At 49.9% G+C, this 15,565-nt stretch overlaps 1 protein-coding gene across 1 annotated transcript in view; it reads right to left on the bottom strand.

Moving 5' to 3' along the window:
• Positions 1–2,316: 2,316 nt before the first annotated feature.
• The window catches only part of VPS53 (VPS53 subunit of GARP complex), a 64,645-nt gene continuing 51,396 nt past the window's right edge, over positions 2,317–15,565 (bottom strand). The window contains exons 18-22 of the mRNA XM_030962730.1: positions 14,840–14,988; positions 10,068–10,137; positions 7,695–7,832; positions 5,103–5,207; positions 2,317–4,808 (exon numbers count right to left, since the gene is read on the bottom strand). Coding sequence (XP_030818590.1) covers positions 4,638–4,808; positions 5,103–5,207; positions 7,695–7,832; positions 10,068–10,137; positions 14,840–14,988 — 633 coding nt within the window. The 3' untranslated portion in view covers positions 2,317–4,637. The remainder of the gene's footprint in view (positions 4,809–5,102; positions 5,208–7,694; positions 7,833–10,067; positions 10,138–14,839; positions 14,989–15,565) is intronic.

The raw sequence follows: 15,565 nt of genomic DNA, 5'->3' as shown, positions 1-15,565 counted from the left end.
CACATCCCGGTCCAACCCACAGTGCACCATCCCAGTGCGCTGCCAGCACGGATTTTGGGGAGCACTGAAAGAGCTGCCAGATCCTGCTGGGCTGACCCCACCTCCAGCGGTGCTTTCCCCAACAGCAGGGACTTTGGCAGCAGGGTTAAGCCCCCCAAGTTCTCCCTCCCCACTCCCAAGCATTCAGGCTCAGGCAGCCCCTAATTGCATTTTTCAGGCAAAGCTGCCGAAGCTGAAACAAGAGAACAGAAGGAAATGGTCTTTCTAGCACTACAGGAGAGCGAGGGAACCTTTTTTGGAAAATCCTAATGAAATAATTGCGCCATGTCATCAGATTTGGTGGGGGAATACTCTTGTGGAGGGAAAGCAACCCTGCAGCCAGCCAAAGTCAACACTCCCCTGCACAGAAAGCAGCAGTCTGGGCTGATGGGCCCAGCACAAGTGAACCCAAACCTCTGAAAAAAATTCCTTCCCTGCCCCAAAATTAAAAGCAGAGCAGAACTTTCAGCCGTAGGCGTCTGTGGTTTGCAGCTATGCGGTGCTGGGAACTCCGGAGACTTCCTCAAGGAATTTACATTCCTTTGAAGAAATACTATGAGGCTGTTTGTCTTTGCTGAAAAATGCAGATGGAAAGAAAAGGAACATTAAGGATTTTGACTGAAATCTTTGGGGTCTGAGCAAATGTGCTGGACAGGTGTTTTCTTCCTTCTAATTTAAGTGTATCCCCCCAGAAAAAAGAGATGCTGGTCTTTGCAAGCAATAGGAAAACTGATCAGTCCTCGCTCCAAAATCTCCCATAAAAGCCCTTTATGAAATCAGATGCCTTGGAAGGCACTGGAGCAGTTTCCAGATGAACACAATCATCATTTCAGAGCTGCTGTGCAGCTCCTGGGTGAAAACCCACACTGCCAACAACCCACTAAGCGCAGTTTAGGAGGGGAGAACTTGTGGCACATCCCAGCAGTCACCTCTGAGGGCTGTGGGTGCTCCAAGAGCCACTCCCATGGGGATAGGGTCCAAGAGAGAGGGATATCAGCGCCTGGGATAAGCAGAACTCATGGAAATCTTTCTCCTCCTTATTTACCAGAAAAAAACCCTCCCATTTTGGCGTGGCTCGACACAAAAGGTAATTTTTTGTGCCTTTCCAGGTTCTCATATCTGAGCTTTGCAGCCCACCTGTGGATCTCCTGCAGCACCAACATCCAGACCTGCCAATCTGCCTGCTAGGATGAAAAGGAAGCGTTTAAGCAGGATTTTAACTGCTCAATAACTCCAATACTGTTGAGTCACTGTGTACAGGGGCTCTGCTTTTTCAGGACGTGTACTCTGCCCCCTCGGAAAGTCTGACTGGTTTTAAGTCTCAAACTGTACCAACCCATGCCATCCCTGATGCCATTGGAAATCTTTTCCCCTGCCTGTTTGTCCACATTATTTACTCTTTAACTGCCCACACACAGGCAGGATGGGGCAGATAAAAGTCTCTTATCAAGATCCTCCTTCCATAAAGGACTTTCCACCAGGCCGGGCGTGCTCAGCATAATCAGCAATGAAACCACAGACAATGCCACATGACAGCCCCATAGCTGGGAGAGGCAAACCAAAAGGATCCTGTGATACCTGAAAATGATAAAACTTTGGAAATAATAACTTTGGAAAGTTATTTCCAGAGGATGGGAAGTGCCAGGCTGTGTCACAGAGGAGCTGTGCTCACCCAGCACTGGGATTGATGGCAGGGACGATCACTTACAGCACGTGGCTGAAGCTGCTGAGGTTTCATCAGCTTTTACAGCCCTGCTGCCACCGCCCTCGTGGAGCCAAGCAGAGGCTCGTGGAGGCTTGGCCATCATCACTTGGATGCTCAGAGTCCTGGCTGTAAATCTGGGGGAAGAAAGGAACACCCAGCGCCCGGCGCTGCTCCTGCCCAAGGGCGGAGGGGGCAGGAGCGCCAGGAGAAAAGCAAATGAGTCATTAATTCTCTGAGTGAAAGGAGCTGCTCCAGCGTCATGCAGAGCGTGGAAAAAGGCACTACCCCTTAATTAATTCCAAAGGAAAAATTAGGATCTCCCAGAAATCGCTCCCGCGGTGGCAGACAGCAGAACTGATGCGATTATTTAGGGGCACAAGGTCGGGAGCGTTGAGCCACCCACACAGTGCAGGGAGCTGCTGTGGATGGGGATGGTGCCAGAGAAGGTGGAAAAGGCAGAGAGGAGCTGCAGGAGCAGATGGACAGCAGGGAGTGCTGGGTCCAGCACAGTTTGGGTGAGGTCCATCCATCCCAGCCACTGGGATTTGCAGCCATACAGAAACACCCAGCAATGAGCATCAGTTACCATTTAATTCACGTTAGTGTCACACCCCACGTACAGCCAGAATTACACCCCGGCCTGAAACCATAAAAAGTGGCATTTTGTACAGAAAACACATAATCATCCTTTATTCCCCAAAGCTGTAAACTCCAAAGAGCTAATGCACAAATAGAGACCTGCCAAATCTAATAAACACCCAAGAGCCAGGGGCACAAAACTCTTACACCAGAAGTAGGAAACTGTGGATTTGTTCTCTGAAAATGGAACTCCACTCAGCCCTGTAGCATTCTTCAAAGGCTGAAACTAAAAATTCATTTCTCATTTTATTTCCTCTTATCTACAGAATGAAATGGGGGAAGCCTTTGGGTAAGACACACGATGATAACTTCAACATCGTCTTCAGCTATTCATAATTTAGTGAGAGACTTAGCCTTAGACAAAGCAAAGAAAAATTCATCTAAAATAAATTATTCATCCCCTCATGGAAATAATGAATCTCTGCAAACCCATGTTCCCTCCTCTCCAGCTCTGCAGTGTGGTACCTCGTGAGCCATCCTGCACATGCACCTTGAGATAATCTGTCCTTGGGGAATGGCTGCTCAGAATCCCAATGTGCTTTCAACCATTCCTCCTTCTGTCACCTAACAGGGAATCAGGAGACAACAGCAGATTTGTAAAACTGGAGTGATGAGAAACTGCTGTCCCTCCCCACAGGTGTTGTTATTGCTGCTCTTCACTCCCCATCCCAGTGAAGCTCTGGGTGGATGGAACTCATGTTCCTGGAGTCTGATCTGCCCTCCCTGATGTGCAGCAGTGATTTTTACAATCCCTATGAGTACAGCTCCTAAATAAATACAATCCTAAGGCCCAAACTTGTCCTGGTGGGGAGCACAACCCTCCCAGGAAGGCATCTGACAGTGTGGTTATTCCTCACCTGCCACACTGGTACAGGACTTCCCTCTCCTGCACGTGCAAGTGAAGCTTGAGTTAAATAACACAGGCACGACTGGTTGATCTGCCCTACACCCGGAGGGATGCACTCATGGTTGGGGATAAGCCTTCAAAGTCTCCCAGAAAGGATACAGAGGAGTTTGGGAAGAAATCCAGCAGTGCTAATAAAAAGGTGAGCCCTCAGTGCATGGACACTCCTTGGAGGAGCATCCACTGATCCCAGCCCTGCTCCTCACTGGCTCTGTGCCTGGGAGCCAGGAGCTGGGCCATGGGAAGAGGGAGCTGGGTTTTCCAAAATATTTCACTGCTGGTTCTCCTCCCCTCTGCACTGCTGCAAGCTGAGGCTCAGAGGAGCAGGAGGAGCAGGGCCTTGAATCCTGAGGCTACTGAAAGCCTCCTGTGGCACCAAGTGGCCCTGGCCCCCTGACAGAGCCAACATTCCCAGCACCTCTCCCTGCAGGGCAGCAGAGGTGCCAAGGTGGCACATCCCTACTCAGGACACTCCAGCTGGAGTGAGAATGAGGGGCTGGAGCAGCCTCACACTTGCTCCATGAAGGGCTCTTTGTGGAGAGAGGGAGAGATGCTGGCCAGGAAGGATGGGAACTCCCACTGGGGACAGTAGGTGAGCCCAGCACACACCAGAGAAGTACCAAGCAGCTGGAGAGGGCTCCACACAGGTCCTGCTTTGAGCTCTAACAGCAACTGAGGCTGCCAGCTGGTTGGCAGGAGCTTCGCCAGGGTGCAGAAGGCATCAATTCAGCCCTTTCCTCCTGTTCTGAAAAGGATTTGCCTTGGTGCTTCATGGTGCTTTGTGCACGCCTGTCCTGGGAGCAGGGGAGAAATCTGCCTTGGGGTTCCCTCCTGGGCATCTCACTGACCCAGCGGAGCTGCAGGTGCCTGGATCCCAGCTATTAAAGGGTTGGGGTTTTGGTGGTGGTGATGGGGTTGGTTCCCCCCACCCCACAATAAATAATGAATCAGAGGAACAGCTCTGCAGCAGGGAGTGAGCAGGAACACAGAACTGAGGCAAAACCCTCAGTGCTGCAGCAGGAGCTCAGCCAGGGTAAAAGCTGCGACACCAAATCTATCACAGCCAGAGTGTCTCTGAATCCACCTGAATGCTTTCTGCAGCTGCTGCCTTCCAGGTGCCTCTATTTTCTCCATCACATGGACCTGGCAATGCCCTGGGTTTCACTCCTGCTAAGCTGAGGGCAAACACCTTGGTCAGATTCCTCCTCGGTCTGAAAGCGTCGCGGCGCGCGATGGCTGAGAGATCGCAGGGACTGGGAGGGACAGCACAGGGGTGTAAATCACAACCTGAGCAGCTCTGCTCCCCCTCCCTGCCAGCAGCCCCGAGGCAGGGAGCTCCCCTGTGCTCCCTCAGAGTCTTTTCTTGATGAGTTTCTCCAGTTTGCGGATGCGGGAGGATTCCTGCTCGGGCGTGGGAGCACTCAGCGAGAGCGAGCTGGAGCCGTCGCCGCCGGGGGGAGGAGCGGGGAGGCGCAGGCGGAAAAGGTCCAGCATGCTGCTCTGCTCACTCCTCTTCAGGCCCTGAAGGGAGCAAAGGACAGCACTCACTGACCCGGCAGCAGCTGCAGCAGAGCCCATTTCAAACCTCCACCTCGGGGTCACCCACCACAAAGACCTCTGGATGACCCCGAGCAGAGCAGGCATCAAAATGTGACATGAAACTGTTTCTTCAGCAGCAACTCTACTTTCAAAGTAAAGATACACTTACAGTGCTTCTCTCACCCCCAAGCCCCCCAGAATTCACACTGAAATAAGGTCCCCAGCAATCCCAAAGCAGCACTAGAGGATGAGCAGAAGCCCTGCACAGGTTCTCACCTTCATGTCGAGGATCTTCTGGAATGTGTCAGTGCTGCAGTCAGCGAGGAGCTTGATGTAATTGTCCACAAACACAACTGGGGGCTCGTGTGGAGCCATAACCACCTGCCAAGACAAGGAAAAAGAGATCAGACAAATAATAGGAATTAAAGGCAGTGCTCAGTCAACTCTGGCACAGGAGTGACAGCAGGGCTGGCTCCTAAAATAAAATACTTAAGGCACAAGGAAGAGGCTGGATATGAGAGGGGTAAAGCTGAGTGAAGAGAAGCAGAGTAAGGACAGGGAGGAAGCTGGGTCTCTTTCAGGACAGCAGTGCTGCTCATGGGCTCTGCATCATGTTTCAAAGGGCAGCAGGACTTTGTCTGTGGCCTGTGGGCTGGCAGGCACTGGGGCATTGTTAAAGCTCAAGATTTTATCGTGTTGCAGGGGGAAGACAAGCTGGGGAGCTGCTCAGGGGACAGTGCTGGCAGTGGTGGTGACACTCACCAAGTCCCAGGAGATCAGGCAGCCTGGACACAGTCCAGACCCTCAGCTTGGCTGTGTGTCCCTCCTGCTCCCTCCTGCCTGGAGGCAGGACACACAGCATGTCACAGGGGAATGTGAAACACTCTGGTCACTCCCTCAGTGCCCAGGACAGCGAGGGCCAGAGCTCTCTGCCCTGCAGTTCTCCTGACATGGCCACACACAGCCACTCTGTCCTTGGGCTGCAGCTCCTCTTGGACACCCCTCTGGAGAGGAGGGATAAAGGGTGGGAACCCCCACCAACATCTGCCCAGGAGCGATTGTAAAAAAACAGGGGAAAAAAAATCAAAATAGCTCAAAGCTGGTAAGATGATCCCTCACTGTTGTGCTTTTCTTACATGTGCAGCAAGCTCCACAGAGAACACATCTTTTGATAATGCTGGGCAGCCAAACCATTTTCTGGGGAAGAGTGTGTGTGTGTTTGTCTGAGCGTGTGTAAATGGGCAGAAACAGCACCAGACCAGACCCTTCCCTGTCTCCAAAAACATTTCCATATGTTTGCACTGACCCAGCTCACCCCACACTGCATTCTGTCACCAAGACATTTCTTTCTTTCCCTGCACTTCAGACCACTGAAACATCATAGCCATGTATACACTTATAAATCCTTAATTTACAGCCCTTGTAAAAATCCTCAGCCAAGATGAAAAGCTGGAGCTTCAGAGAGCGTGGCCAGAGGAGAAGGGGAAGAGCTCAGCAGGATGTGCATGGCCCAGGGCCCTCCTCCCCACTCCCATCTGTGCCTCGTGGGGCTCAGCTCAATGGACTTGTTTGTGCTGCCCATGGGCTCAGAGTTTGTCTTCCTGAATTACCTGCCCCAGAACAAGCCTGGGAACGCAGACTGGAGCTCCCAGTGCTGTCAGCCTGTGCCTGTTTGATCTGCAGTTGTGCACACAGAGCCCTCACAGGGTCAGCACAGGCTGTGTGACACTGCTGCTGCACAGCCTGGGGACCTGCAGCACTCCATGTGCTGCTTTCCTCTCCAATGTGGTGCTAAGGGTACACAAATTAACCCCATTACTCTTCTGATTCACACACAAGCTCCAAGGAAAGACCTGCTCTGTACACAACAGGCACCAATCTTCCCTGCTCCCATTAGCACAAACCAGGAACATTTTTATTCAAGTAATTTCTAGGAAAATTTAGACTACAATTCACTAACATTTCAGTCACCTCAGTCCAAAAGCACAGAGCTGGAGAGCTGATATCTAAGTCCAGAGCACAAACTGAGCTGTGACATTCCCCTGGGCACAGGAGCAGAGCCACCCTGAGCAGCAGCTGAGAGGGACAGCTCAGGCTCCTTACCCCCCTGGCCCTGGCTGTGCTTTACAGGAGGCTCTGGCTGGCAGCTGCCTGTCCTGCCTGACCCCAGGTCCCACTAATTCCCTCCCAGGAATGCCTTCCCAGCATTGCTGGCCAGCAGGGGACAATCCCAGCAGCCAGGAGGGCACAACTGTACAGCTGCCACTGCTCCTCCTGGGATCAAACCTGACTTCTCCCTGCAGCACCAGCTGGGAAGGGCAGATTGCTTTGCTTGCTGCTTTTCATGAAGACAACACTCTGCTTTTGGGTCATTTTCCAGGCACCAGGTCTGGAAAATGAAAAAGGGCTCTGGTGAGTACAGTAACCCAGACATGTTTGCACTGGCTGTTACACTAGACAGTAAACAGGTGACTCAAGCACAGCTTGGCTCCCCTGAGTGAGGAGTCTGCACAAAGGCCTGGAGTAACCTGAACCCCGGGCTCTGCCCCACAGCAGACCCTCAGGGATGCAAACTCTGATTTCCACAAGCTCCTGAGGGAATCTGGTGCCCCAACTCTCCAAACTTGAGCCTTTGGTTGCCTTGAAAAGCGAGGGTGAAAACTCCTTGGTGGTATCAGAAGAGAGTGGGGGCAAACCCAAGGCGAGTGAGCCAGGTCTGCAGAGCAGCTGGCAGAGCCCCCAGGCAGGCTCACAAACCTCATGTGCAATTGCAGATTGCTGCATTCAGAGGAAGGGCCCCCTGGAATTCACTGCTGTGATTCCCAGGCCAGCAGTCTGGCTGGCAGGGTACCAACAGGCTTGAGTTACCTTCAGGATCATTTCAGCCCGAGTCATGCCTTTCACCACTATCTTTGTGTAGCTGGCAGGAGCCTTCCTCACCACTTGGGACCCAATGGAGGGCAGATCCAGGAGAACCATCTTCAGAGAGTGAGTGTCCAGCAGCAGCTGCAAGAGTTAACCACACTCTGTTACTCAGGCTCCTTCTACCAAAATCCATCAGCTGCTGTAACCCAACATCCTTCAAAGTTTAACATCCTTCAAAGTTTAACACTTCCCACACTGGAAGAAGTCCTGGTAACTGGACTGCAGGAACAGGAGGGACTGAGCCATGTAGTGACACTTCCAGGAGACAGCATCACCCCCATGGCTGCAGATCAGCATCGTGGTTGATTTTAACAGAGCACTGCTCTGCTGACTGGAAATGACTTATGGCAGCCCAACATCTGGCACATCAGGCACACATTTCCAGTCCTTCCCCCAAAAAGGTATGAAGTGAAACAATCTTGGTTACCTGGAGCTGCACCATGGTTTAGATACTGAGGTCAAATGAACTAACACCAGCCACACACACAGTCAGGTTTTCTGCATTTACCCAACCCCTTGTTTGGGGTTTCTTTCCTTAAAATCTGTCACACAATTCAGCTACACTGAGAACTGCCCACAGCCTGGATGTTGTTTGTAACTACCCCAGCAAATAAATAAGCAGCAGCCATGAAATTGAGCCCAGACAGACAGCACTGTCTTGTGACAAAATGCTGTGGGTCAGGGCTCCTTAGAGCAAAATTACCCTGAATACCACACTCCTCTGATTGCACAAAGTATGTCTGAAGAGACAAAACCCGTGAAGCACAGAAATCTGAAATCAAACCAGAGGAAAGAGCAGCCCAGTTTATTTAGACAGCAGTGAGTGTGAAGGCCTGCTGGGCTGTCAGCACACCCAGAGCATTTCCTCAAAATGGGACACAAAACATTCTGGGCACTGCAGAACCCCCAGCAGTGACCACAACGATGTGAACATTGAATTCCCACATGTGCTGAGGCCAAAGGAACACAAAGGAGTGGCTGTGGAGGAGGAGGAGAGGCTGGCTGGAGTCTGCACCCCGTTATCTGCAGTGTCCTTGCTGCTGCTGCCTTTCCATGGCTTGCATGAGAAGCACTGATGCCATCATCTCCTCCTGGAGCCAGGAAACCACAGCACAGAGGAGCAGCTCTGTGCAGCCCAGGCTGGTGGAGCCCCCAGCTCAGGCTGTCATAGCTGGGTTCCTGTGTGCCTACCAGGGATCCCAGAGAGGGAGAGATTCCAGGGCTGGGGAATTCACATCTTGCCCACATCAGCTCTCTCATGGCTAACAGGAGTTCTGCACACTCTGCAGCCTCTCCCACAGGCACAGCTCCTGCAGATTCTGTCCCCTCAGCCCATTTTCCATTCCAGGCCCCTGGCATTGCTAACTCACTACCAAAGCTTGCTGGGATGCAGAGTTGTTAAGTCAGAGAGGAAAACACAGAAAGCAAAACCCCACAGGTCTTGTTCCCTGCACTGAACACTGAATACCTCCATAAATATCACCCCAGCATTCATATTCCAGCTGTAATTATCAGCAAACAGCAGGAAAAGCTGTGTGTGGAACCAGAAAGGCCAGGAAAATGTATTTCCCAGCAACACTGGCACCAGGGAGGAGAAGGTGGCATGGAAAGATGCTGGTGGATGACCAGGAGAGCCAAAAGATTTTAAGGGAATTTGGGTTCCACTTGCTACAGAAAGACAGATCAGCTCCTGAGCCCTCTGCACCCTTAACCCCAGGGATGTTTGTCCCACTTCCAATGGCATGGATTCACTGGGAATCAGCCTAATAAAAACCTTCCCAGCCTGCTTTAAAGAAGCAAATTGGGCCTGTTATTCCCATACAGGAATATTGAAAGCTTTTAACATTAGACACAAGCCCACTGCTGGTTAATCACTTGAGAAGCTTATTTGAAAAAGACTCCCTTTAATCACTCTCAGGTTATTGCTCATCACACAGGCACTGAGCTTCACTCATTTGCTTTCCATTAAGGATGAGGAAGGTTTTGATGTAAAGCTCCTGTTTCCTTTTGCAGACACTGCTCAGAACCATCTTTGATGCCTAAAACCCAAGCAGCTTTGAAGGAACCCATTTGAAGTTCACAGCAGTCCCATTAAGGATGATTCTGCTTTTTTTTGCCTTTTTTTTTTTTTTTTTCAATTTAAAAGCCCACAGGAGTAATAAGCTCTATGTGCAGGGGACAGATGAAATCCTGCCTCTTCCAAATCCCATCCTCACAGAGCAGCAGGGTCCAGCCCATGGCAGGGTGGGAGATGCCTCAATTTCTTGAACCCAAAAGCCATCAAATATGACAGCCAATGCACCTATTGCTTCTTACCTGTTCTGCACCCACCATGCTGATAGGTTTGCACTTGAAGAGATGGTTAATGAACTTGGGAATGAAGGAGCTGCAGGAGAGGCACAAAATGATACAATTACATAAGAATATTTGCAGTCAGACAGTCTTCTGTGGTGACAAAGCATGCAGAACCAAACCAGGATGGCTTCCACAAAGACACTCCCAGTGCCAGCTTCCCAAACTGATTCCAGACATGTTAAATATACTAAATAAATAAAAAAATCCCAACCCCTAGGCACAGTTCTTTTGCTTTAATCCCTCCTGATCTCAAAGTTTATTGAGAAGCTGCACACACTCACTCTAGAGGTAAATACATTGCTATAAACTAAATATGAAGTATTGCAGTGAAAGGTCAGCAAACAAACAATTTTATTTATCAGGATTAGTCTCACTGCTCATGAGTGGATGTATCTTGACTGTATCCAGAACCTACATTTTCCTGCACACAAGTAATTCCATAACATGCATATTACACACTGAACTTGAGGTCCAGCCAAGGCTGGAGGTCTGCTGGGCCCTGGACACTCACACAGAGGCACCTTTCCAGAAAGCTCCTGGCCAACACAATCAAGACAAGAAAAAGTTCTGTGAAAAGGAAAACACCATTACCATGTTTTACTGTCATGGGCTTCAGACTCAGAAAAATGACTGCCCAGCCAGAGAGAGAACTTGGTGAGGATGGAAGCCCAATATTGACCACTTCAGAGCATCAGCTTTGGCTTCAGCTGAGTTTTGCCTCTTGATTTGAGACTTTGAAGGAGTTTCATTGCAAAAGCATTGGTTGGGCAGCTGCAGGACAAGCTCCTGCCCCTGCTCCACCAAGGAGCAGCACCAGGAAAGCTCAGGAGCCACAAACTCTGTAAGGACCACAGCACTTGACCAAGTCTTCCTCTCACTGCCTTGTTTTTAATGTACTCTGCTTCTTTCACATGCCCTCCTTTGGCTGAGTGCCTGCAGGGCTCACATTTCCAGGACTTGCCCATGACCTGGTGGCAGCTCCTGGGTTTTAATGGCTCTGTCCTGAGTCAGTCAGGTGCTGTGCTCTGCACTGAGGCTGTCCATGATGATGATCTAAATTCAGCATGCTTTCCTCCTTGCATCTGTTAAGCTTTTTGTTCTCTCCCCACAAAGCAAGGAGCACAACAGCATCCTGTTTGTCCTGCCACCTGTTTTCCAAAGCAGGACATCCATTTCTCATCCTTTCTCATGGAAAAGTGACCAAAGTGCAGCTCAGGCACGGAGCAAGCCAAGCTGCTGAGCAAACCCAAAGGAATGGCTCAAGGAGAGCCCTCACAAGCAAAGTCTCCTTCCCTCAGACACAGTCCCTACCTCTCTCAGTGAATCATTTCATCCTGGAGAGGTGTCAAGGAGAACAATTGCAAGCTACTGTTGAGAAGCAGCTACTGGGCTGCCCCGAGCAGCTTTGAATTTGGCCACCAGAGAAACAACCTTGGAACAAAACAGAAAGAGGAGGAGGAGGAAAAGAAGCCCTGACTCCTCCTGCACAAAAGCATTACAGTGGAGATTTAGCCTATCTGTTTTAAAAGTCCATTTTTCAGGTCTATAACTAATTCCCAGAGGGCAATTAGAGAGTGATGAGCACAGCTGGAGCTGAGGTGATCCTAGAAAATGATAAATTGGCAGCAGCTCTGGATGCAGCAGCTCACTGCTGGCAGAACAGCACAAGAAATGAATTGTGCCTTTGATAGTGCAAGTAGATCCAACTGTCCCTCCCTCTGCAAGGTCAGGCAGGGAGCTAAAGCTCATGCTGTGTATGAGAAACAGGGTGAGCCTTTCCTGCAGCAGGGTGGCACACTGGCAGCCCAAGGACCCCCTCCCCTGTTGGTTTTAATTTTCTTTTCTACATAACCACACAGTCTCCCATAGACAGCATTCTGTCTTGCATGAAACAATTCCCAGGCCCCTCTGGATGGCCACCCACCATCAGTGCAGAGGGGTAAAGTGACCTTCCATCCCCACATGCCTCTTATTTCACGCTGCCTTATTGGAAACAGCTTCCCAACTCCAGCAGGACAGACAAGACAAACTGTAAGAGCCAAGGGCTGCTCTGGAATTTTTTTTCCCCTTGGTTTTTATTTTTTTCCTGGACTAGCAGAGACCATCAAGAGCAGTTGCACTTAACAGAAAGTGCCTCTTGCCTAGGCTGGACTCAGTGCCTGGTGCTCTCAGAGTGCAGCAGGCAATCCTGGTGTGAGTAATATGTGCATGTTCAGGGCTAAAGCTCTGCACGAGGCTCTGTGCTCTGAATACCTTTACTCCCTGCACAATCACAGCTAGATTGGGTGCCAGAATTCATTTACAGCTTCAGCTCTAAAACTGAACCCAGCAACCCCCCCTAGAAGCAGATAAGTCCCCAGTGTAACAATAAAGCAGTGCAAGGCAGATGAGGAACCTGAAGCACAGAAACCACAGCACTGAGAGCCTCCCATCCAACAGGAGTGTGGCTCTGCCAAAGCCTGTGTTTTCCTAATCCCCTGCACTGATGATGCATCAGACACAATGCCTTGCTGAGAGAGGCACAGACAGACTTGCAACCACAGTCTGTCTGTCTGTCTGACAGCCTCAGCTCCTGCAGGACATCCCCCAAAGGTTCTGGGGTGGCTGAGTCACTGCAGCCCAGGAGGGTTTTGCTCTACACCACCCCCTGAGCTGGTGACCAGCTCTTGCCCAGGCTGAGCTCAGCTCTGGAACCCTCCAGGAGCCTCCACATCCCAACATTCCTCCACCAAACTCCCCTCACTTTTTCTCTGGAGCACCTGGAAGGACACAGCACCCACCAGGCCTGGCTGCTGCTCACGGAGGAGCCGCTTCCCCAGCCGGGGGAGAACTGTTTGTTTTTCCTGTCTCTCAGTTCTAATCTCTTCCTCATTGAGGTCAGGTCACAGACTTCCCAAACACATCCCAGCAGAGCAGCCTGGCTGCTGTGGGGTTTGGTTTCAAAGCAGAAGGTGCAGGGAGCGCTGAGCCCCCCACCCTGCCTGGCAGCGCTCGCCGTCCCCGGGGAGCGCCGCTCGCACCTCGGTCAAAACAAAGCAAAAATGACAAATTAGCTTAAAGGATTGATGCAATTTCTGATGGCCATTTTTCTTCTCTCCAGACTTGGCTCAGATCCTGCTGGTTTAAATTTAGTGACTTTAGCTGCCTTCTCCCCTGTGGTCCTGTAACTCAACACTCACGCTTTATACAATCCATTAGGGCTGAGAAGTGGCAGCTCACAAAGACACAGGCATTAACATGTGGAGAAGCACAAGGCCTGTTAAAAGGATTTTCAACATTGTGGGGCACACAAAAGGCCAGGTATTTATATTGGCCCAGCCAGAATATTCCATTAAAATGCAGAGTTTCAAAAACACAAATATTTGTAGGTATTAAAAGGCATCTTAAGGAGATCGGTGCTCCTTTCCCACTGGGCTGGTTCTCCTTAGCACCAAGTTGCACAGATCCAGCAAAATCAACCTTCAGGAACTCATTTTACCCTTCTACATCTGATCCATGGCACAGTGAGCTCAGAATTGTGTCTTGATTTTAATGTGCTGCAGATCAGAGCTGCAGTTGTCTTAAAAAAATGCTTTGGAGAGGAGCAGGGGTTTCTGTGCTCATGGATGAGGACACTCAGCTTGGATGGGAACTTCCCTCAAATCTGAGAGCTGTTTCATCTGGAGTTTACTTGGTATGTGCCTAGCAATAAAGTTAAAAGGGAGGCAACTAAGCTGAGGTATTAAGAGTGTGCTGTGAACAGCTGAATAAATGGGGGGTTTTATTTATCACATAAAATTCAAGTGTAACCACACAGAAGGTTTTCATACAATAAATTCTCACTGAGACAGCGTTTCAAATAGTGATTATGGGCAACATCTCAACATGATTTATCAGGAACTGCTCCTTAAAGCAAACTCATGAGTGCCCTGAGACACAGAGGGGGATGAAACTCTCAGGTTGAGCCTCCCTGCTGTGGAAGCTCCCAGGATAGCTGCTGCATCCCACCCTGCTGAGGCAGGAGCTGCAGCTCAAATCTCCAACCCACACAGTCCCTGCCAGGCCACAGAGCTTATTTCAGGCTGATTACCTTATCAGAGATGAATGAAACATTAAGGTATTTTAGAGTGACACATGACACGCACGCCACTGCCCTCCAGTCCACCAGCAGGGTCACATGTGCCACCAAAAGCAGCAGCTACAAGTGGCACAGCCCTCCCAAGGGTTTTTCCTGGGGCATTGCCATGTGGAGCTCAGCTGGCCACAGGCAAGCAGGGAAGAGCTCAAAGTATCTTCCCAAAGAGCTGAATTTGTGTTTCAGACACAGTTTGGATGTCCACCCAGCAGCAAGGGGCATTTCTGTCTCATCTGCCACTTCTTTCATGCTGCTCAACTTTAAGTGGCTTGCCAGGAAGATAATTTAATATCCCCCAACATTTAAATGGGAATTTCCCCTCCTGGCTGAGCTATTTTTTGCACAGAAAAGCAGCTTTCAGATTGTGAAGGTAAAATATACTTCTCACACATGCCCTCCTTACAGGGCAATGTTATTTTGAGGCAAATTTCTCAGGACCTGGAAGCCCCATGGAAGAAAAGTCGATTTCCCCACAGCAAGAGTCACAGCTGAAGTCAGATATTCAAGGTCTTTTAAAGGTGCCCAACCCAAAACTTTCTGCACTTGGCAAACACCACCCAGTGATCACCACACTGTTTTATGGGATGAGCTGAATGAAGTGCCTGTGTTGGTAACTTACTTTGCAAATTTTATGCAGAACTGAGTGAAATACTTCCTCGTGGAGGCCAGGTTGTCACGGATGATGGGGACATTCTGCTTGATGTGCAGGATCACCGAGGTGACATAAGGACTCTGGTCACCAACATGTTCCACATTCTGCCACTGCATCTGCACACAGGGGAAAAAACAACCAAAAATGACTGTTTAATTCATCAACACTCAAGTAATAGCTAAGGGAAACTGTACAAACTTCCTGCCAGGGGATCTCTAAGGAATCATTTAGAGACTGCCTCTGCAATTCACCACCAAGGTCAACTTCTTCATCATTAAAGTGATTGGGCAAAACCATTCCAACAAGAAGACCCAAAGAAAATACAGAGCAACCCTTTCTGCACCAGAGCAGAGACTGTGACCAGTAACCCACACAAATGGGGACCACTAGGATTAAAAAAGCCTTTGGAGCACACCAGGCTGCTTTAATATTTAACAGTTTCCAATTTGCTGGGATGAAGTGCCCATATAAATCCTGATTACAGGCATTTGAGAAAATATCTGCAAGCTTGCAAAGTCTGGATTCCTGTGTGGCAGCCAAGACTTTAATACTGGTGAGACTGATGACAGATAGATGGAAGAGGTAAAAAGTCTTAAAGTCCAAAGCACTCTACACCAGGGTAGCTCCCTGAAAACACTGCTGGTGTACAAGCCAGGATGCCCAAGCCCAGCTCTTCCAAATGCATGTAAAAAG

This window comes from Camarhynchus parvulus, chromosome 19 (genome assembly GCF_901933205.1).
Source record: "Camarhynchus parvulus chromosome 19, STF_HiC, whole genome shotgun sequence".
Taxonomy (NCBI): domain Eukaryota; kingdom Metazoa; phylum Chordata; class Aves; order Passeriformes; family Thraupidae; genus Camarhynchus; species Camarhynchus parvulus.
Note: the sequence above shows the minus strand (reverse complement) of the source record. Positions and strands in the feature narration are given on the sequence as shown.